Raw genomic sequence first — 24,737 nt, 5'->3', positions numbered from 1 at the left:
GATACCAGCGTCAGGAACAAGTGTATGTTTTATTTTTAATGGTGGCCTTTTATTTAGTGTTTAGTATTTTATGCTTGTTCAGAGAATTTGACTGCAGATTGTTTTGTAAGCGAGGCACAGTATAATAGAGAGTTCACAAAGAAACTTTTGTTGACAGATGAAGCAGCAACTGTATTGGATCTGACAGCAGATGCATCACAAACCTCAAGTAAATGATTCATAATGCTTTGTCTGATTATGGTTTTATATGGATAATGATTTCAAAACACTTACTCATGTGCAATAGTGAGTGGGCATTGATGATGTTTTCTTACGCAATGACGTTAACCAATCATAACAGTGGGCGTTTACTGACAAGCCTTAAGGGAGCTGCGCCTTAAAAACATATCAGCTCAGACAGAGGGTAGAAAATAATGTTTTTTTTGTGCAAAAACACTTATAAGCAAACCTTAACATATTAAAATAATAATTGAAAAAAAAAATCAATTTCATGACCCTTTTAAACAACTATTTCTAAAAAACGGGCCCTGCTGATAACTTCTGATTGAGAATGAAGTATAGGGACCACCACTGACAGTAGTATAAATTAGGGAGGCAATTTTTATCATGTCATTTGTATTCTGTAACTACATTTTGTAAGTAATCTACGCAACACTTGTCATACCAATGACTTTTTATGTCAGAATTAAGATTTACAAGGCAAAATGTGGCAAAAATGGGCTCCATAGAGAAGAAAGAAACACAAAGACTCCTTCTCCATCCAGTGTGTCATATGATGCTCGTGGTACATGAGGCTCCTGAGGGAGATATACACTCGTATACAAACAGACCCATGACTCTGGCATTGTTTACACTTGACGACTTCTGGTGAATTATGGTTATTTTAAAGTATTGGTTTTATTTTTCAGTATATTAATATCAGTTATTTCCAATCCCACCATCAAAACACCACTGAATCGTCAAAAAGAATCGACTCAAAAGAACGATTCGTTTGCTGATCGGACAACATTAGTCAGTTCAGTCAGTTGTCGGTGGAGAAACGCAACTGGTTCCAGAAAGCCATTCTAGAGACGGAGAACGGAAAGATGGATCGACAAATCGGCACAAATGAAGGGGGAAACGGCTCGCATCTCTTCAACATATAAAGTCGGAGAAAGTTGCACACGATGCGAGGAATCAGCGCGAGCGGTCAGTGTTTCTCTCTTTCTCATTCAGACTGAATGTGTGTGAAGATAAAAGTGTCAGTGTGGGAATGAGAGTGCGAGGAAAGGTCTTCAAATGTGTGAGGTTTATGATTATAATTCAGATAAAGACAGACACAAATGTAACATGCAGTGCTCTGTGAGATGAATGTGGACATCAGCTCAGAAATGTTGAAGTGTTGGAGTTACTGAGATCTTTGACTTGTGAACGAATGCAGACATTGCTGAGGTCTCTTCTAGAAGAGATATGGGCATTTTTCTTGGGAGAAATCTAAGAAGTAGCCCTTCTTTGCTCTCAGTTTAATATCATTGTTGTTGTCCAGGAAGGCTTGAGAGATGCTTTGAGATGTTTGCTCTTGTCTTCTGCTGCTCGTGTAGATTCATTTTGCAATCTTGATTTATTAGTGGCAGTGCAGTGATGATGTCTGAGCCTCTGGTCACTGAGTTTTTATGTTTTCTCTTAAAGCTGTGAGGGAAACTGGACAGTTTTATGGCCTGTTGCATGAGCAGCTGTTCATCCTGATGATTTTTTGTTTTTGAAGACAGTGATTGAATCCCATGAAAACATGTCCAGCTCATATTTCATCCTAAAATCAAAAGAATTTTTTTTTTTTAAATAAATAAAATTTTATTTTTGTGTATGCACATTTCAATTTTAATTAAAATAAAAAAAGGTCATTCTTATTATAGGAAAAGCTCATTTTCATTACTGTAAAAGCTCTTGATGGCCGTAAGAGGAAGTTTTGAGTTCTGAAAGTTGTTTAGTACATCAAGTATTCATCGTTTTAATCTCCTTCAGCCAGTTTATCATCTGACCAGCTCTACTTTATTGTGACTTCATCTTCTCTCTCTGGGTTTAGTTTGATTTCATGAGTCTGTTTGATTCATCCCTCCATTCTGTTCCTCTTTCATGCTCTTCATCTGTTTTCCTCTGCAAAAACACACTGCAGGCTTTGTTCGTCCCTTCTTTCATCATCATCAAATCTCCCTTTCTGTCAGTTTCTTTCACTTCAGTAACTTCCTGTGGGGTTTTTGTGGAAAACTGGTACTGGGAGAACGGTAGCAAGCAAAAAATAAATAAATAGAGAGAGAGAGAGAGAGAGAGAGAGAGATATGTCTGAACCACAGTCCACTCTAGAAGGGTTGTGTGCAGAAACTTAAAGTCGCCATGAAATCAAAATTGACATTTTTTAAAATGTAATATCTCAGTGTTTATTATAAATGATTTATCGGTGCACATCATCATTATTGTTTTAAATTCATGTTCCTCATAATCTTGAATCAGAATATCTTCCTCTTGCAGCATTTCTTCTCTTCTCTGATGATGAGGGCGGGGCAACCTGTCACTCACATGAGATCCACCAATAGCAAACCACAACCATCCAATCAATTCCCCACAGACAAAATCAAGCCCCGCCCTACATTTGTTCTTGTTCCTGAAGCGTTTCACTCGGATATACGACACAATAGTGAGGAAAAGACAAGCTCAACTTCCCTGTCATGACCTTTAATAGGGTCTCAATCCTCTCAAGATCAAGTAATAGTGAGTTTGTACTAGGGGTGTAACGGTACACGTATTTGTACCGAACCGTTTCGGTACAGGGCTTTCGGTACGGTGCACGTGTGTACCGAAGCATTACATTGCAACCAATATTCACCACCAATAACCGCAATAAGCTCTGCGTTTTGTTACTTTCGATAAGAAACAAAGTGTCATCCTTCAAATTCTGTCCACGAAATCATGAAGTTTAAACAGAAAATGCCATTTTGACGTGCTTTGATGTGGGGTGACAGATCACTGTACAGGCGCCTCAGTTCAACCGGCAGCGCGAGCGCGGAGCGCGAGTCAATGTGTTCATCTCTTCCTCCTTAATACTAGTTACAGAATAAACATGAAAGAACATCTGAAGGTATGTTGCAAGATTCAGTACAACTTACTGAAACGGTCATATCTCATGTAATCGCTCATTCAGTGTTTCAACGGTGGAAAGACATCAATGAAAGCTTCCGTATTCAACAATATGTCATGATGCATTTACCTCAGAAAAGCCATTCAGTGTTCACAGCTTGTTAGTTCGCTAGAGAAATGAACTCTTTCGCTTAATATATGCACTGTATTAGCCAATATATTCATTATTTTACTTAACCTTTTAGTGATATCCTGATTAGGCTATTTAATGTATGTTTAAATAAATCTGATGTTAAAATAACAGCCACTGTGTAGAAATGATTATATTTCAACAACGAATTGGAGTAAAAACATTTAGAAGTTAATGCAAAAACTGCCTTAGGTGCAGCTTACAGGTTTGCATACAATTTGTTATTTGAGTGTTGATTATTTTATCTAAAAATAAAAAGCAATTGAATTTAGGCTAATAGTTTGGGCTTCTTTCAAGTTAGGGCTCCCTACATAGTTTATAGCATTAGCAGAGATCATTTTTTTTTTATCCTTAAGAAACTTTTAGTTTTAATTTAATTTAATATATTTAAAGACAAAAACACAATTTGTTCAGTAAACCTCTGTTTAATAATAAAAAAAAGCAATTTTATGTTTAGTTTTCTCTCCACCTGCTGTACCGAAAACTGTACCGAACCGTGACTTCAAAACCGAGGTACGTACCGAACCGTGAGTTTTGTGTACCGTTACACCCCTAGTTTGTACCGTGCAGCACTAATGAATGTTTTTTTTTGCCCGTTTTCAAAACAGAAGAATAGATTGTTGTTGTGTCTTTATATAAATGTAATTGAATGTGCAGTAAAGGTGAGTGTATATTGTTAGTCTCTGAGGTTATATCAGAAGATCTGATCTGAAGGTTTGTGTTGTGTGTGTGTTCGGCCACTAGAGAGCGTCTCCTCCACACACATCCTCTGTCAGTCCGACCTCTGAACCATATCATGAAGATTTGATCATGTGATCTCTCTCATGAGAATTCAAAGGGTTTGTCAGTTGTCCTCTTTGCTTTTGCTAGTCTTTTTTATGTTTGTTCAAATCTTTAACAAAGTGTGCAAACCTCTTTACTAAACCTCAGATGAATCTGTGAATGATCCGATTCACTAAAACGAACTTTGTCACTTTTTGGAAGAGCTTGATCACTATCAGAAAGGTAATGGTGTTGTGTGCTTTAGTTAGCTGCTGTGACTGCCTCATGTGAAGCTGTTGGTGTTCTTGCAGTCGTTCAGATGTTGTTCAGGTCTGCAGATGTGTCGGTGTGATTGCCGTATAAGGAGAAGCTGAGCGTGAATATGTGCAGATGTGATGCTGCTGTGTGTTTTATGGCCTGTCAGGTTGTCATGACTACAGGCCTGCACTTTATCCACATGCATTATATAGCTAAACATGATCAATCAGGGTGTGTGTGTGTGTGTGTGTGTGTGTATAAACACTTAGTGAACATATTTTAAGCAAAACTCTTCTGTCATAAATGTGTCTCATGTAAGGTTATTTTAATATCATTCATATGGTTATTATTAATATTTTGAATTAGTTTTTATTTTTATATTTTCCGTTTTCATTTCAATTTTAGCCATTTTGTTGTTGTTGTTTTTATTTGTTGTTGTTTTTAAGTCTATATAGTTTTTTTTTTAATGAATTTTTATTTCAGTTTTAGTTTTAGTTATTTTAGTACATCAAGTTAAACCAATTTAAAATGTTCCCTTGGCAACTTTTATTTGTTAACATTTATTTTATTTAGAAAGTGATTTATGTAAATCAACAAAAATTATTGAAAGCAACAAAAATGTTTTTAGCTTCAGTTTCTTATAATAACCCTGATCCAGGTCATATTTCACTCCAAAACCAAAAGAGATAAATATTTATAAGATAAGACATTAATATTATATTTAGCATAAAGATAAGGAGAAAGTCTATTTTAAGGCCACTAGGTAATAAAAATGGCCAAAAAAGCAAAATTATATTATTTATTTATTTTTTGGCATGAAATGTGACCCAGAAATTTGTGAGGTTCACACACAAGAATCCATTAGAGCTCCATAAGAATTCTGTCAATATGGCCTTGATGCATGTATGACATTCATGTTTGTCCAGGCTTCTTGAGAACGGCGGTCAGTGAGGAACAGACCCCATCAAACGATGATAGTGTAATAATAATCACCCTCCTCCTCCTCACTGTAATCCAGCGATCATGTAGAATTACTGCCATCTGGGTCACTGTGGGACAGAAGCCCATCGACACACATATCACTCATGCTGTACAGATCACTTCTGCATTCTGCCATTCAGTCACACATGTAGAATTAATTCCAGACATGTATGAGGAAAAACACTACTGCAGACATTTCTTCCGAGAGGAATATTCCACCATATGCACACTTAATCTGTTAACAGTGCAGTTTGGATGCCAGTATTTCTAGTAGTGCTGTCAACAGGGCTGAAAATGCATTTGATATTTTTATTATAAAAACATTATTTCAGTGAGGGATGAAACATCATACAAAATCGCCTCCTTATAAAATAGTTAAGTTTTCTCATGAGATCGTTGTGTCTGAACACTAAACCACCTCTTGTGGACAGTTGATTTAATATCTTGTTTCCCAATAACTAAAATAATGTCTGTAGAATTCAGATACGATTAACATTTTTGAAATAATTTGAGATCTAGTTTTTCATCATCGAGCATGTTTACATTCACACCAATACCCCGATAACTCACAAAAATCAGCTTATTGAAATTTCACAGCAAAATACTGTCATTTCAATAGGAATTCAATAGAATTTTCTGTCACATAATCAGACATGGACACCTCAATAATAAATCTGTGTTTACTCGGATAAAGAAAAATGGGTTAACGAGTTCACGTGAACTGCTTAAGCGTAATGGGGTTAAGAATGTGCATGTAAACCCACTCATTGTCCACAGCCCTACACTACAGTTTGGTGTTTTTGAAGTTGCTCAACAGGGGGCGCTGTGGTTATTTGGGGCCTGCTGGAACATTTAGTCAAGTCAAAAACTCTGATGGTTTGTGCTGGTTTGGCTGATGGTTTGTGCGGGCAAACTTACTGTAGCAGAGCTCCCGTGTGAATGCAGCGACGGCCTCGACAGACCAGATCAGTGCAAAAATTAATTATGAATTAAAAGGCTGCACATCTGAGTGAAATATTCATGGTGTTCTTGTCCCTCTCCTCTGAGGGGCTGCTTTTGGTTTCAGATGGCCACAGGAGATTTTTGTGTGTCTGTGTGGAATGATAACATGCTATTAAATGGAGAGAAGACATGTCTGGACACTGTGACATTGTTTCAAAGGTGGAGCAAGTTCATTATATTTTGATGAAAGATTTCATTTTTGGAAAAGCATAGACTGATGCATAGGAAAATGTATTAAATATTACAGGCCCATATTACGGCCTCTTTCAAAGTCTTGGTGTTGTTTTTGTGCTCCACTAGAACAGGTTTTCCTGCTTGAATGTTGATTATTCTCCTCATATTCTCCATTGTTCAGCTCCTCTCTTCCCAGTCTGTCAGTAACGCTCTGTTTAGTTCCTGTCTCTATGAAGCCCCTCCTTCTGAAAAGCACAGTGTGATCTGATTGGTCAGCTGGAGCAGTGTGTTGTGATTGATCTAGTGCTTTGAGCGTGTTTGGGAAATGTCCCGCCCCTTACCATAACCACCAGTTCCATTTCGATATGGTTCACCCGCATCGCGTCTGCTTTTTAAAGGTGCAAAAGAGGATCTTTTCGTCGACTGAGAAACCAAAGACTGTTACTGAGTTTTTTAAATGAGCGCATGCGTAAGAACAACCCCCCCTCCTTCACTGCTCATGATCGATGATTGCATAAACGATTGGCTGATGTTTTTAAGGCCCTACCTCGTGCACAGATGATGTATATTAATATTATTACTTTCAGTGCACCTAATAAATAGTCTTTTATCAGTTAGTAAAGACAATTTCAAGTAATATTGCAATAATGTATAAAACAAAACATCCTCTTTAGCACCTTTAAGCTGACGCTTATTGGGGAAACTCCAGCTTTCTCCAAATCCTGAATCCTTATTGGTTCACGTCTGTGAGTTCCACAGACAAATTGCATTTCACCCTGCCAAAACAGGTGGTGTTGGCTGCGTAATAAAAGCCACAGAAATTCCAGATCTCGTCAGAATCTTTCTCCTTCAGCGAGAAGATCATCTCGCTGCTCCAAAGAAGACTGAAGCCTCTCCTCTTCTCGCAGTCAAACGAGCCTTGCAGTGGATTAGATGCTCTGCAGGCGAGCTTACTGAGGGGTTTCCCCTGCGGTCATCCGGCGATATATATAAAAGATAGGGCTTTTATTTTTTCCCAAATTCCGTTTTTTCCGTTTTAATTTTTCTGGATTGTGTTTTTTTTTTTTTTTTTTTTTTTTGACTCCATTTTAATGATTAAATTAAATTTTAGTAATCAAAAAGCATGTCTAATCAATTAAAATAATGAATCTTGTTCAATTTACCAACAATTTATTAAAAGTTTAACAAATTATATATATTTTTTAGGGCCCTATGATAAACGTTTTATTCTTTCCCCTCAAATTTAATTTTTTTTACCAAATTCTGTTTTCTGGATTCCATTTTAATGGTTTAATTACATTTTAATAATCAATTATAAATATTTTGTTTTTTCAGAAATTCTGTTGTTTATTTAAATTTTTCCGGCAATCGAATGAACACATACCATTTAATTAAACTATTTTGTGTAACAATGTGCTGCATGGAACAGACATGGAAGAAAAACTGAGATTACTCTTTAAAAATTTAGTTTTAATAACTTATTAATAAATAAATTTATCTAAATTCTACTGTATAACACTGATATGTTTCTGTCAAGTTAAATCGAACTTTTATTTTGACAGGTTGCCAAGAGTTTCTCTGTGTTTATGATGGTAGTTTTCTCAAACAAAGTGGTTAAATGCTGATGAAATGACTTTCAGAGCAGCTCTGGAGATGAATTTCATGCGTTAATATAGTGGGGCGACAGAGGACGAAAACACCGCGAGCGTCGCACGTGCTTCAGTGTGTATGCGCTCCGCGCGAGTGTGTGTGAGGCGGTGTGAGGTAAATGAAACCGCGCTTCCGCATCATTCATTTCAGAGGCACACAGGCATGCAGGATTCATATTTAAATTGTCTTTTTGCAGTTTAATATTCATGGACACTAGTTTATATCGCGATTTGATTTAAGTGTAGGCTACCGACCTGTTTTTAATTCATTCATCAAAAATGTTTAAAATTCGGTGACATTCCGCGTTATATAGTAAATTCCGTTTTTATGAATGGATTCCACGATTCCGTCCACGTTTTCTGCATCGCGGAAATCATAGGGCCCTAAAAAGAGGACATTTTAATGGCATTGTTGCAAATGTCTCTGCGTGAGTGCGGCCCGTGCAGGGCTCTTCTGCCCGCTCTGGATGAGCGCTTTGAGAGCTCCTCTTGACTGGGTCGCACCCACTCTGAGGTGGCGCTTCTGGATTTCAGTTGCATGCACTGCGAGAAGCTGAATCTCGCCACGCTGCGCACCCGGATCAAACTCTTCAGCGATCCCGCCGCTTCTTCTTCTCCTTCCCCTCTTTAGCCGAGGCGAAAGAAAAAACGAAGCCGCCTAGCTGAGTAATGAGGTGAAAGTGAGCTCATGTTGGCCCAGTGCCTGCATGCCTTGCTCTCCCTTCACATTGACAAGTCCCCTGTGTTTTTCACCTGCGAAGATCAACACCCCTCATCTGGAGCGAGCGGCTTGATCACATTCGGCAGATCTGAGGAAATTATGGACTCTGTTGCTGGCCGCTTCTGACTGTGAACTCTGACTCTGACTCTGCCCCTCTGCCGCCTAAGAAGGCTGATGAAGCACACCCTTGTCTGAAATCGGAATGGATGTGTGTACTCACTAAAGCTGTCGAAGATCTCAGCTTGGACTGGTCAGCCGACTCAACGAGTGGTTCCTACAGCCAGGGCGCCGCCAGCAGGCCTCTCACCAGCGCCCAGCCCCTTTCTTCCTGGAGGTCCACCCTGTAATCGGCATGCATCCACTCTTCTTCGGCCGCTCTCTCCACGGTTGACGGCGCCAAATAAAAGGGCTACACGAAGCTCCCCCCTGTGAAAAAGCTGTCGCTGCACATCTCTGCCCGCCCGTGGCTATTGGCTGGAAGACTAAAGCTGCAAATCCTTCCAAGCCCTGTAGAACAACGTCAGCGCTCGCCTCAAGAGCGTTAACCGCCGCCGGTCAGGCCGCCTCAGCGCTGCACATCATGGCGGTCTTTCAAGTGTACCAGGCCAAACTTCTCCACCATATGGATGACTCTGGACCTGAACCGGCTTTGTTTAAGGAGATGTGCAGCGCTACAGACTTGTATCTGCGTGCTACTAAAGCCACTGCCCAAGCCATTGTCCACGCAATGACCAGCCAAGTGGTGCTGGAGTGCTACATGTGGCTTAATCTCACTGAGATAAAGTATGCTGCAGGATGGCTCCTCTTGATTTCCCCCGTTTCCCTATTTGGCTTATTGCGGTGGACGGCTTTGCGGAATGCTACATCGAGGCACAGAAGTTATTGCAAGCCATGCGTCACTTCCTGCCTAAAAGAGCCAGCTCCACCACTGCCTCTAGTCGCTTAAAGATGGCCCCGCCGACTCAGCAGTGACCCAGGCCAACTTCAGCACCCGTCCAACCCCAGTCGGAAGTCAGGCTATGCCTCCACCCAGCTAAGCAGTACCCTTTTCCGAAACGTTAAGGGGCTCGCCCCACAGACCCCTCTCCTCAGTCACCTGCAAGACTTGAATTTCAGGGTCAAATTTGGCAAGAGCTTGTTGCTTCCCAGCCAGCGGATTTCGTTCCTTGGAGCAGTCTTCAACTCAGCCCAATGATGGCTTGGCTCTCTCAGGAGCATGCCTTAAAGATCAGGAGCATGGCGGCCTCATTCAGGGCAGGTTCCTACGACCTCCTCAAGAGGTTTCAGAAGCTCCTCTGCCTCATGGTGGCAGCTTCCTCGGTCATTCTGCTAGGATTGCTCCATATGCATCCAGCTCTGGTGGAAGGGCCTTGTACCAACTCGTGCGTGGCGCACAGGCTGACACATTCTCAAGGTCACCCACAGCTGTGTCAGAGCCCTGGTCCCTTGGAAAGCACCCTGCTTTTACCAAAACGAGGTGTTGCTGGGTTCAGTTGCCAGGAGGAAGGTAGTTATGATAGATGCCTCCAAGATGGGCTGGGGCACCCTGAACGACAGCAGGATAGCCTTTGGCTCGTGGACAACCTCGATGTCAGATTAGCACATCAACCACCTGGAAATGATGGCGGTAGTTCTGGTCTTCAAGGAGTTCCAGCAGGAGCTCAGAGATCATCGTGTCCTGGTCCACTCAGACTACAGGACGCTGGTTGCTTTCATAAACCAACAGGGAGGTCTCAGGTCTCACCCTCTGTACAGATTGGCGAGCCATCTTCTCCTACGGCACAGAGGAACCTCCGCTCAGTGATTCACCTGCCAGGCTCCTTGAGGAGTGTCACGCAGTGGACCTCCCCTGGATCCTCGATTCTGCTCTTCAGGCACGGTGGTTGTCAGTTTAAGACGCTTGTGGACTGTGTAGCAGGCTCCGACTACGGTCTGAGCCTCTTACTATGCAGCTGGTTTGGGGCCCTCAACTGAACGCCCCCTAGCTGTCGGCTCACTGAGCGGTTTCCTTTCTGTGCTTGTAGCATCGCGCTATTGGATTACGTTCCCCATAAGCGTCAGCTTAAAAAGCAGATGCAATGCAAGTGAACCGTATCAAAAGGGAATGTTTAAGGTTACTCACATAACCATGGTTCCCTGAGAGAACGGGAACGAGCATTGCATAGCTTGCCTTGCTACTGCGCTGCCAACATGTCACGCTATGCCGCTTCTCAGTCAAAAGATTCTGACGAGATCTGGCATTTCTGTGGCTTTTATAGGCAGCCAACCCCATTTGTTTTGGCGAGCTGAAATTGTCTGTGAAACTCGCAGACATGAACCAATAAGGCCTCAGGATTCTGAGAAAACAGGAGTTTTATCCATATTGTGATGTGTTCGTTCCTGGAAGAAAACTCAAGAATGGAGGCGTTTCTTGGAGTTCAGAAACCGTGACACTGATATAGAGAATAACTCCTGCTGGAGGGACTTTGTGATTTGCAGAGCTTTTTCATGCTCAAACAGCAACATTACACGCTAAAGAAAGATGAACATAAAAAAAGCATCATGGGTTTGCTTTAAATAAATAGTAGTGAATTTGAGTTTGTTGACTTTGTCTCATACACTGCAGATAAATGTCACTCCTCTTTATCTCATTCTGACACAAACACTTCAGTCATTTCCAAACAACCGCTTCCTAAAAAACAAAATGTACTACAGAAAAACTTCAGTCATGAATAAAATCTGTGGTATGTACAACCAGTTGCTAATGCTGTTTTAAATCTGTGTGTGTGTGTGTGTGTGTGTGTGTGTTCTACACCTGAGTATTTGTTTGAAATCTGTTTCTCTAGAGCGTCTTTTTGAAATATTTGTTTCCTCATATTTTCAATTTATGAGGAACAAATACAGTGAACTATTGCAGTGAGGAAGTGAATGGTTTAGTATTATTTTAAATAACTGATGACTCAACGATGCCAGTCTTCTTTACTGTCAAACCAATGAAGGACACTGACTTAAATGTTTAATTCACTTAATCATCATTTACTCGCCCTCACGTCCTTCCAAACCTCTATGGATTTTTCTCAAAATTCTTCTTCCTCTCTTATTAAAATCTGCTGGTTTTGTTTTCACCCGGTTCCTAATTCCACTTTCTCAAACATCACGCCACAAAACCACCATCACTTTTCCCAGAGAGAGTCACTGAACACACACACACTCAAAATAATCATTGATAATAATCATAAATGTTTCTTGAGCATCAAATCAGCATATCAGAATGATTTCTGAAGGATCATGTGACACTGAAGACTGGAGTAATGATGCTGAAAATTCAGCTTTGATCACAGGAATAAATTACACTTTACTATATATTCACATAGAAAACAGCTGATTTACATTGTAATAATATTTCACATTTTTACTGTATTTTTGATTAAATAAATTCAGCCTTGATGAGCAGAAGAGACTCTTTCAAAAACATTAAAAAATCTATCCAACCCCAAACTTTTGATTGGTAGTGTGTGTGTGTGTCATTAACTTTCCCATCTCTTCCCTTTCTCTATAATTTCTCAACTCAAAATAATTGAGATTAATAATCGCAATTATAATTTTGCTGGGCTCTTGAAGTTTTTCCTGCTCCCACTTATCCATTAAACAAATACATGCAGTTTATTTGTCAACAGAAGCCCTTAAACATCTGCAGGCTGCTTTCTAAGATCACGAGAAACAGCCGACACGTTTATCTCTGAATGCTGACAAGCTCAAAATAGCGTTTATCGATCTATTGAGCGGCAGACTCTCTCTGTCTCTCACTCTGTCCTTCCTGACCGATTTTTCCATTCTCTCTTCCTCTACCTCCCTTCGTTTTCCCCCGCTCCCGCTGTCATTAGTTGCCATGGAGACGTCTCCATGGCGTTATTGTGGAGCGGTGGGTGTATATTGTTCACGGAGGGGGATTTGGGGACAGATAGAGGGGGAGGAGAGCGGCGGCTGGAGGAGGGGAGCGGATGAGACTCTTTGGACGTGTTGCATTGTGCCGAGTGTGTGTGAGATAGTCGCGCGGAGAGCACAGCTGGTGAGTGCTGCTCGTTTTCTAAACGTTTATGTGCTTGTGATGTGTTTGTGTTCTGATGGGCAGCAGACGTTATATCTGATGCTCTGTGTCTGTCTGTGGAATGTGCAGTAACAGCGCTCAAGCCTGTTGAAATATACATGCTCACCTTTCATGTTTTATTGAGAGATTTGTGCTGGGCTGATCTTATGCTGCTTCATCCCGGAGGATTTTTTTCTGTCTTTTTCAGCAGTTTTAATAAGTTTTGACACCTTTTTGTTACACACTTTTAGGTTTATATGCTATATAATGCTCATACTGCCGTCAGTGGTAATGTAATGATGCTTGATTCCACACACTTGTGATTGGCGTGAACCCCTAACCCTATAAAACGACTCGTGCTGTTCGTGCTTCAGACATGATATGATCTGATAACGCTGTCTGATCAGACTTACTTTTTTGTTTTGTTTTTTATGATGCAAACCATTTCGAAGGAGTTTGAAGTTTCACCCTTCCATGTAACTGAAGGTTTTTTCTTTTCAACTCGGTCTAGAATATCACTGAGATTTGAGGGTGCATGAGCTCTTTTGACCACCCAGAACTCCCTAGTGACGCCCTAGCAACCACACAAGAATCCTAGTGACCTCAGAGCACCTTAGCAACCACATAGCCCTGCCCACAATGCCCTTGTGTTGTGGCAGCAACTTTTGCACTGTCAAAACCACTCTGTTTTACTACGGAAAATGTAGGGAAATCCTGTTGTGCGTTTAATTCTAAGAAAGTTATGAGTTACTACAACACTGCCAGCATCCATAAAAAGTCTTAAATTCAGTTACATCATACAGTTGGGACTGTATTGGACAGGTGATGAGCAGTGCCTGGTTTTCTCCACACATACTGCTTAGAATTAAGGCCAAAAAGTTCTATCTTGGTCTCATCAGACCAGAGAATCTTATTTCTCACCATCTTGGCAAACTCCATGCAGGCTTTCATGTGTCTTGCACTGAGGAGAGGCTTCCGTCGGGCCACTCTGCCATAAAGCCCCGACTGGTGGAGGGCTGCAGTGATGGTTGACTTTCTACAGCTTTCTCCCATCTCCCGACTGCATCTCTGGAGCTCAGCCACAGTGATCTTTGGGTTCTTCTTTACCTCTCTCACCAAGGCTCTTCTCCCCCGATAGCTCAGTTTGGCCGGACGGCCAGCTCTAGGAAGGGTTCTTGTCGTCCCAAACATCTTCCATTTAAGGATTATGGAGGCCACTGTGCTCTTAGGAACCTTAAGTGCAGCAGAATTTTTTTTGTAACCTTGGCCAGATCTGTGCCTTGCCACAATTCTGTCTCTGAGCTCTTCAGGCAGTTCCTTTGACCTCATGATTCTCATTTGCTCTGACATGCACTGTGAGCTGTAAGGTCTTATATAGACAGGTGTGTGGCTTTCCTAATCAAGTCCAATCAGTATAATCAAACACAGCTGGACTCAAATGAAGGTGTAGAACCATCTCAAGGATGATCAGAAGCACCTGAGTTAAATATATGAGTGTCACAGCAAAGGGTCTGAATACTTAGGACCATGTGATATTTCAGTTTTTCTTTTTTAATAAATCTGCAAAAATGTCAACAATTCTGTGTTTTTCTGTCAATATGGGGTGCTGTGTGTACATTGAGGAAAAAAATGAACTTAAATGATTTTAGCAAATGGCTGCAATATAACAAAGAGTGAAAAATTTAAGGGGGTCTGAATACTTTCCGTACCCACTGTATATTTCCAAAGGCCACAGATGCAGTCGGACAAATCATCAGTTAAATGTTGTCAGTGCTTTAGCTCACATTGAGCCGTTTCTTAAGAAGAAAGTAACACTAGATTTCTGCAGGCTCAAGGCTTTATCACACTGGACATTCCTTCTACCTGTGTTTATAATGTGTAAGGCTTTGGGAAGATGCTGTTGTTTGGCACAGGTAGATTAGTTCAGACTCATATATGTGCAGGACATCCTGTCATCTGACAGCACAGTCCCACTCAAGATCAGTGGACTCGGATCTCATTGAAGGAAAAAAGAACATTTGAAAAAAATATATATATATGGTCAGACATTTCAGCGCTTTACAGTGAACAGCTAATTCTGTGGCAACAGGCGTGTGTGTCCTATATCACAGTCCCAGAATGCACTGTGCTGAGATTGATGTCAATTTAGGGCTGGGCGATATATCGCATGCGATTGTCACGCGCATTTCGTCAGTAAAGCCGGTTCCCTGATTGCCGCTAAATCGCCATCACCTGCTTTCAAATGGAGCGCCATTTAATAGACCGAACCGTAGATCACCTACAAGCGACGCAATATCGCGTTCATTATCGAAGGCGATTCATTTGCGATTATGAACGCGATATTGCGTCGCTTGTAGGTGATCTACGGTTCTGTCTATTAAATGCCGCTCCATTTGAAAGCAGGTGATGGCGATTTAGCGGCAATCAGGGAACCGGCTTTACTGACGAAATGCGCGTGACAATCGCATGCGATATATCGCCCAGCCCTATTTCAATTATACATAGAATTCTTTCAATACTGGAAACAGATTAATTTAATTTAATTATTATTGATTGTTTACTTAAAAGCTTGTTCATTTATTTAAAAGACTCTGTGTGTGAGTGTGTTTGAGTGTGTGTGTGACAGTGGGTTTGAGAGTGTGTGTGTTTGAGAGTGTGTGTGTGAGAGAGAGAGTCTGTGTGTGTATGTGTGTGTGTGTGTGTGTGTGTGTGTGTGAGTGTGAGTGTGTGTGTGACTGTGTGTGGTTGTGAGTGTGAGTGAGTTTTTTTGTAAATATGTCTATATTTTTAATCAAGTCTTTAAAAAAATATTTTATTTCAGTTAACATGTTTTTTTATTTTAAGTAACAAAAATTAGGGATACACTGAAATCAAAATTCTGGGCTGTAATTGATTTTTTTTTTAAATAATTATTTATTTTTTATTTTAAATTATATTTTTTTGTATAATTGTATTAATATAAGACTTTTCAATTAAATTCAATAATTTTATTGAATCTGAATTTAAAAAATACAAGCCAATAAAATAAAATAACCACATTATTTAAAATAATATGCTAAAATTGGACATAAAAAATATTTAAATAAAATTAAATATCAATTTAATATTCTTCATTCAGTTCTATGCAACAGAATCAGATTTACCAGATTTATTTGACCAATTATTAAAATAAAGTATAGTCCTATCAGAGCATGTGAGCAGAGCGAGTGGATCAGTGAACGAGAGGGCAACGTCATTTTACCAGCTAACAGAACAGAAACATTTCTGCAAACAGAAACAAGTCTGCTAAAGAGAAATTTCACGTCGGCACGTTATTTAAGAGGACTTTGCTTTTCCGGTGAGTGTGAGCGGCACATGAGTGGAGCGAACTGAGTGCCGGTACAGACGCACCTGCTCTTCCAGAGTCACTCGCAAAGTTACAAAACATGCTGCGTGAGAGTGAAACCTGAGCGCTGAACACTCTGAAATATATAAGATATATACGGGGTGGCATATATTTTCATCTCATATTTTCTGACTTTCTGTCTTCTTTCTTTTTTGGACAAAAAACGCAATTTCGGTGCTTACCTACATTTTTTTTTTTTCCTGTAACTGTAATAACCCTGATGGCAGCTCATTTTTGAGTGACTTCACTGATACTGATCATTACACATGCAGGTTTGAAGGATTCCGGCTGTGATCGATCTGTTGTCATGGCAACAGCCATGTTGGTCGTGCCTCAGTGTGAACCTGGACTTACTATGAAATGCACACACTCTCTCCGTGAATGTGCATGTGTGTTTTGACACTTTTGACTGCTTGAAAATGAAACCACTAAATGCTACAAAACTGTATAATGTCTTATTTGACTTTGTTTTATTTTACAGTGTTGACAGTCTTGTAAGCGTTTCATATGTGTCATATTTACATTGACACAGCTCTCTAGAGTCCAGTGCATTTGTTCACGTTATAATTTGACAGAAAACATGGATGTGAAAATTAAGATTTTACTTGAACATGTAAATGATTGTATAAGGAAAAGTGTACATTCTAGGATCTGTAATTTTAGGGCTGAATGTAAAGCTATTTGTAAAAATAGACCTCACCTTGATCTTGCCAATATATCTAATAGTCAAAAGTCAATACTTCTCTGTAATGGCGTATATGTTCACTAGCTAAATCCGTGTTGTTTACTATCTAAAGAAAATATGAGAGAGAAAAATTGACTGGCCTTAAAATGATGTGTATATATATTACATTCACACATGACATTTGTAAGAGGAGTGCGGTAATGATGTAGTGACCTTCATGGGCTGTGTGTGTGTGTGTGTGTGTGTGAGTGTGTGTGTGTGTGTGTGTGTGTGTGTGTGTGTGTGTGTGTGTGTGTCCTGGGGCGTTGTGCAATGTATCTCTCCTGTATTCATCATAGAGGTGTAGCCAGGACACACACGCACACACACACTCACTGGGACTGACAGATGGCTCTATATCTCTCTTCATCTCACTGCTGACCCATTTCCCTCTGTGTTCGTTCAGTATATGCATGTGGCAGCTGATGGTGGTCTGTTTCCACGCCTTACCGTCAGAAACAAACACACACACACACATGCGCTTCATGTGCTGGTAGATGTTGGTGTGGATTATGGGGTTATGAGCTGCTCATTATCGAGTGGCATATTGTGCATGACGGCTTACAGCCGCTCTTCCCTGGAGAATCCGCAGCGTTTCTGCCTTTTCCTCTTCCTCTCTCACTGTCCACATCCTGCTGCGTGTGTGCAAATTATGGAGACTCTGAATATGTCTGAATATATCTATTATGCCACTGTCTCGACGTACTCATGTAAAACATCCAGCAGTTCTCGGCCTGCTCTGGATGCGCAGCTATAAAGAATATCACACACAAAGTATGTAAAATAATTTCAATGAAATGTGTCAACACCCATGTTTTATGTGATTTCACCATTCCTGTAGTTCAAACAGTAGATCATGCCACAGGCAACACCAAGGTCCTTGGTTCGATTCCCAGGAAATGCATCAACTGATAAAATTTATGCTATGTAAGTCGCTTTAGATAAAAGTGTCTGCTAAATGCATAAATGTAAATGCAGTTGTCACCGGCGGTTGAGGCAAAAAGGAAGCAGTATCTTTAATCAAAAATAAACTAAGGTACACACTTCTCAGTGTTCTCAGGAAACAAAAACACAATAAATGGGCCATGGTGGAGCCATGGTGTGGAGGCCAGCCAGAACCAGGGAGAAAACTGACAGAGGCAGAGCCGGCGGAGACCCAGGCGGAAACGAAGAGTCGAAGAAACCAGGTGACACCGGAGGACCTGGAGGCCAAGGTGGAGCCAGGGTGCTGGAGGCCTGAGGCAGAGCTGGAGGGAAGAAGGAGCCTGAAGGAGCTGAATGGGTTGAGGGACAAGGTGCAGATGAAGGCCCAGAAGTCCCTGGTGGAGGCATGGTTGACCAAGCAGAGCCGCAGGGATGACGGTCCCAGGTGGAGTCAAGGGAACGAGTGGTCAAGGTGTCAGTTCAGGGTGGAGCCAGGAGGTCGGCACACCAGGGCCTGAGCGGGCGAACTGTAATCCCAAGTTGGGTCCGAGCTGATAAGTGGAGCCAATGAAGGAGCAGCCGAAGGGCTGAAGGGAGCCAGCAGAGACAGGGCAGAAGAACTGTATACCATAGGCAGAGGGTTATGAGATGTCCTCCAGCCCAGGGAAGGTTGCTTGGTCCCGGTCAAAGTCAGATCTGTCTGCCCTCTGGAGGTCATGCTCCATTGAAGACCGGCCGAAAACAGGCCATCAAGGTGTTGAGGAGGGAGAGACAATCTGGACTTTGAAACACAGACATAGAACCAGGCAGTCAGACTGAGGGAATGGCATGCCTGAACCCTAAAGACTCAGCAGCTCGGGTGAGCACAGCACACCAGGCCAATGATCGGCCATCGGGCAATGTCGGGTTGTTTTTGAGCTTCGGCCAACTTAGTTTTTTCAGTGTGTTCTGCACAGTTGGCTCTAGTCGGACGGCATCAGGTTTGTTTGGGCCGATTCAACATGTAGAATTGGTGTCTGGCCGTCGGTGAGAGAGAGAACTCTGATTGGCTGAATAAGAGCATAAAAGCAAAATAGGGAGCAAAGCAGTCAAGACGGCACAGACAGAAGGCTGTTCTAATTTTACGTCATCTTACCTGAGTTTTAATATTTTAATATTAACATGAGCAGCGTGGAATATAGAAAGTGATCAGCATGATTGATATTAAAAATGGTAATCACGCACCGCTTTGTTTATGGTTTGTGCATCTGCAGCCTGCAGTGCCGGTTTCCCTTTTTTAATGATGAATATAGACGAATATGAAATGGGCAGTTGTCTCCTTTACATGCAGGCGTAGAACGCATGTGCCAGTTGACAGTCGGCTGTAGTCCTTTCGGAGTGTTTAAGTGCAGCTTTTTTGCCCCGACGTGAGGCGAAGCGAGGAGACATCACTGTCAGCTTTCATCGGCACTAGTTCTTTGGCGTCAGTTTGGTGTGTCCCTGCCCTTAGACAGGTCATTCCACCAGCAGGGAACAGTCCAGGTAAAGGTCCGTGAAAGTGATTCTGTGCCTCTCACTTGCATAATGCAAACTTCTGGAGGACACATAAGTCTGAAGTAGAGTTTAGGTATAGTGGTGCAGAGCCAGTGGTGGTTCTGTAGGCAAACATCAGAGCCTTGAATTTGATGCGGGCGACTATTGGCAAACAGCTCAGATTGATGAAGAGAGGTGTGATATGTGCTCTTTTCGGCTTGTTAAAGGTGCCCTAGAACTTTTTTTTTAAAAGATGTAATATAAGTCTAAGGTGTCCCCTGAATGTGTCTGAGAAGTTTCAGCTCAAAATACCCCATAGATTTTTTTTTAATTCATTTTTTTAACTGCCTATTTTGGGGCATCATTATAAATGTTCCGATTCAGTGCTACTGCCCCTTTAATTCTCCTGCTCCACACCCACAGAGCTCGTGCTTGCCTTAAACAGTGCATAAACAAATTTTCACACAGCTAATATAACCCTCAAAATGGATCTTTACAAAGTGTTCGTCATGCATGCGGCATGCATGCGTCGGATTATGTGAGTATTGTATACTGTTATATTGTTTACATTTGATTCTGAATGAATTTGAGGCTGTGCTCCGTGGCTAACGGCTAATGCTACACTGTTGGAGAGATTTATAAAGAATGAAGTTGTGTTTATGAATTATACAGACTGCAAGTGTTTAAAAATGAAAATAGCGACGGCTCTTGTCTCTGTGAATACAGTAAGAAACGATGGTAACTTTAACCACATTTAACAGTACATTAGCCAAATGCTAACGAAACATTTAGAAAGACAATTTACAAATATCACTAAAAATATCATGTTATCATGGATCATGTCAGTTATTATTGCTCCATCTGCCATTTTTCGCTATTGTTCTTGCTTGCTTACCTAGTCTGATGATTCAGCTGTGCACAGATCCAGACGTTAATACTGGCTGCCCTTGTCTAATGCCTTGAACATGAGCTGGCATATGCAAATATTGGGGGCGTACACCCCGACTGTTACGTAACAGTCGGTCTTATGTTGAGATTCGCCTGTTCTTCTGAGGTCTTTTAAACAAATGAGATTCATACAAGGAGGAAACAATGGAGTTTGAGAGTCACTGTATGTCATTTCCATGTACTGAACTCTTGTTATTTAACTATGCCAAGATAAATTCAGTTTTTCATTCGAGGGCACCTTTAAAGATCGCTCTTGCTGCAGCATTCTGGATCAGTTGCAGAGGTTTGACAGCATTGAAATAGTCCAGCCTGGATAGAACAAGAGCTTGGTCAAGGAGTTGTGTAGCATGCTCTCATATGAAGGGACTGATCTCCCTAATGTTGTATCATTTGAACGTGTTTGTCTTGCTAGTTTACACATTAAATAGATATAATAAAACCATTCCAGCGCGCTAGAAGAGGCAAAAGGATTTAATTCGGTATCGCACGCAGCGCTGTTATCGGTGCGCACATGACGCACATACATACAAGGCTCACGCGCACAGAGAGAGAGAGGCGCGTTATAGCTCCAAATTGATTTCTCTTTCGCGTCCTCAATGCACTTGGATGGTCACATACACGCATTATGTCAGTCAAAATACCTCTCTCAGCAAGTCTTCTCGTAAACACTTTCGGTTAATTTCTTAAGTGAAAGAGGTGAGAATTCAGATGTGTATCTATCTGATGTGTGCGTGCATGTCTTACTCTTAAAGTGACAGCAACCTATAAATACCTGCTGTTGTCTGTCATGTAAATCAAACAACAAAACACAGCTTTAACAAAGATTAATCTATATTAACCCCCTACTGCACACATGTTGATGGCAAATGAAAAAAAATATTCCACATAATTTTTTGGTTCTTTTGGGAACATTTTATTGATTAAAAAAAAAAATTTTTTCGTTGCCTCAGGGCAACGTTGTGCGACAATGGTACAGAGTCATAGAGAAAATGATCATCAAAATCAATTTTTTTTTTGTAAAAAAAATTCAAGAAATCATTAAGTAAAAAGGGAAAAACACTTGAAAGACATTGATGTATTGAATTTGATACATGCATAGGTCTGTATCATGTAGTGTGCTATGCCATATAATGTACTTCATGTAATAAGATTTCACTCTGTACGGAACTTCAAAAAGCACTTCTTCTCTGCTGTGACATAGTGGTGTATGTTACAATTTTTGCACATCACTTTGGGTGTTCCTGCACACCCAGGAATCTTGCATCTTCCCTTCTTATAATACATTGTTGCCAATGAGAGGTACTGTCTAAAACCTCCTCAAAAAGTACCCCTTATCGCACAACGAAAAGAAAAACTGAATTTCTGAACATGCAAAATAAAAAAAACTTCATAAAACCTGACAAAAGGCTTCTCTACACCTTCAAACACACACACATATTTTTTATGTACAGTTCATGTCGTTTTAAATAAGATTACTAAAGCAAATAATATTGCCTTCTTCTCACACCATGTGCTCCTGTGACCATGTGCCACGTCCCACCTTTAAATGGTGCTTGATATTGACTCCAACACCTTACTGAACTGTTATTTGGTACTTTCTCGACCTTTCTAATTGGTTGATATCATTTAAAGAAATATTTACTAAACATATGGCTTAAGAAAACTTTCCATTGCCTGAGGGCAACGCTGTGCTGTAGAGGGTTAAATTTATACAGTGACCAGTATCATTTTACATTTAATTATTACATTTCTGTGCATGAAAATTAATACTACAGTTAGACCTTATTTGTAACTTTATGTAGTATTTATCTATGCTTGTTGTAATTGGTGTACAGTATTTGTTCTTTTTACAGTCTGTTCACTTGCCTTTAATAATGTATTACTTAGGCTAGTAGTTTATGCTGTGGTATCAGAGTAGTTTAAGTGGGCTAAGTAATACATGCAAAGTTAAGTTACCCCCATCCCCCAATTTTTTTTTTTGTGCTGATCCGAAAAATGATCCGATCCGTGACGTCATAACCGTGATGTGATCCGAACCGTGAGTTTTGTGATCCGTTGAACCACAGATTAGTAAAGAAACAAACATCTTAAATGGAATTATAACAAGTTTGCAGTAATGCAAAGGTGTTATTATTTAATTTTGTAAAAATGTTTTAATTTGAAAACACTGTGTATTTATTTGTTGTTGTTGCTAGTTTGAGTTAAGAAATACACATTTCAGCATTATCAGTAATCTGTGTGTGCATTTTCATAGAGAACCAAGCAAGATGACTCATGATACTATTTGTTTATTATATCGCTATCGCATATCGCAATCGCAATATTGACCTCAATAATCGCAATATGACATTTTCCCCAAATCGTGCAGCCCTAGTTATGGTTGATGAACCTAGCTGAATGGAGAAGTTGTGATGAAGTGTTGGGTTGGCTGAGACCACAAGCAGTTGAGTTGAAGGTGATGGTCCTTCATCCAGCAAGAAATGTCTGTCGCATCAGGCAGGCTGAGATATGAGCAGCTACCATCAGATCATCTGGCTGAAATGAGAGGTAGAGTTCTGTGTCATCAGCGTAGCAGTGAAAGGAAAAACCATATCAGAATGACAGATCCTAGTGATGACATGTAGATGGAGAAGAGAAGTGGTCCAAGCACCGAGCCCTGAGGCACCCCAGTAGCAAGTTGTACAAACGTTACTGCTGCTCATCAACAGTAGCTGCCACAGTTGCTAGGCGACAAGAGCAATCCTCCATAGGCTAGACCGTCCCATTTAAAAACGCTCGGTTCGCCCTTCACAGACTTCGAAGGATGCAGCCTCTGAATTGGGACACAGCTAGTATCTTGAGAGCTCAGCTGCAGGAGAAATCCAAGACTGACCCAGAGACATACTAACATCTGAATCATGTGTTTGTACCTACTTAAATATAACTTAGGGAAAAATGTATTCATAAGTGAGCTAAATCTGACAAAACCTTTGGGGACATTCTCATTTGTAAAAAAAAAAAAAAAAAAAAAAAAAAAAAGGTAGAATTAAGAGAGTTCTCTGTTATGGTTAGGTTACAGTATTTATAAATTGCCGTATACAAAAACAACAGAAGTCTATGGAATATCCCCATTTATATAGTGTCGTGTGTGTGTGTGTGTGTGTGTGTGTGTGTGTGTGTGTGTGAAGAGCATGAAGTATCAGTGTTGCAGCTATTGCTTAGATTTAGGAGTGTCTCTCAATAAGCCACAAAACAGAGCTCAGCTTTCCTTAATAAATACTGTTTATATGAATTATTAAAAGAAGAAATAAATCAGAGTTATTTGGATTTCTCCCATTTCTTTTGTCTTAATTAGTTTAGTTATTTAATCATTTAAAATCAGCTTACCCTTATGAATCATTCACAATCCTTTTAAATACATAATATGATGTGTTTCACAGTGAAGCAGGATATTCAATGTCAAATAAACAAATGAAGGATGAGGAGTAGATTGGCGTGTCTCTGTATGACAGACGGCTGAACAATAAGAGGGATTAATGACATCAACGGAAAAGGAAAGTCATTTCTGCAACCAGGGTTTGTTTTTTTTTTATTTGAAAGATTTTGAATCCGCTTTTCTTTTATTTGGAATAACGTGTATTCATGACTTGATCATATTAAAGCCGGAAACATGCGTTTGGATAAAGCGAATAGGGTCAAATTTGCTTTATTAAAACTGTGTTCTATAATTAAGGAAGCTCCTGAATGTTCCCAAAGGCAGATTTAGACGGATTTAGCTCATTTGTGTCTCTAAATTATAGTTAAGCGCACACACTCACACACTCACTCACTCACTCACTCACTCACACACACACACACACACACACACACACACACACACACACACACACACCACACACACACACACCCACAGGGTTGCATGTAAAGCGGGTTTGGCAAGTGTAGTTCTCCGCTGCTAACAGCAGTTGCAGTTTTACTCACCTGTCACAGGTGTGTGTGTGTGTGTGTGTGTGTGTGTGTGTGTGTGTGTGTGTGTGTGTGTGTGTGTGCTTTACATATTCATGAGCTAACAGGGAGGTGGCTGCAGACACACACCAAACAGTTTGAGTCAGTCCTGAGGAGAGAAACTTATTGGACTATCAGAGCAGTAAGTAAGTCTCGCATGTTTTTCTTTCTTTGTCTGACATTATTTCTCGAAGGTTGCTCTTTCACAGCTCATGAGACGTGGAGATATCAACAATCATAATCATTTTGTTTTTAAGTATCCAAGTAATAAACATCATCTTCTCTGATGTTTCTCCTAAACTTGTTTTTATTCTCCAGTAGACTCTAGAATGGACTTCTAGTTTTA

General features: G+C 40.6%; 1 protein-coding gene across 1 annotated transcript in view; it reads left to right on the top strand.

Moving 5' to 3' along the window:
- The first annotated feature begins 809 nt into the window (after positions 1-809).
- The window catches only part of fgd (faciogenital dysplasia), a 54,757-nt gene continuing 30,829 nt past the window's right edge, over positions 810-24,737 (top strand). Inside the window, 1 exon segment of the mRNA XM_048211162.1 lies at positions 810-1,188. Within this exon segment, the coding sequence (XP_048067119.1) occupies positions 1,167-1,188 (22 nt within the window). The 5' untranslated portion in view covers positions 810-1,166.

This window comes from Megalobrama amblycephala, linkage group LG12 (assembly GCF_018812025.1).
Source record: "Megalobrama amblycephala isolate DHTTF-2021 linkage group LG12, ASM1881202v1, whole genome shotgun sequence".
Classification (NCBI taxonomy): domain Eukaryota; kingdom Metazoa; phylum Chordata; class Actinopteri; order Cypriniformes; family Xenocyprididae; genus Megalobrama; species Megalobrama amblycephala.
The sequence above is the reverse complement of the archived record's forward strand: the minus strand, read 5'-3'. Positions and strand labels throughout refer to the sequence as shown.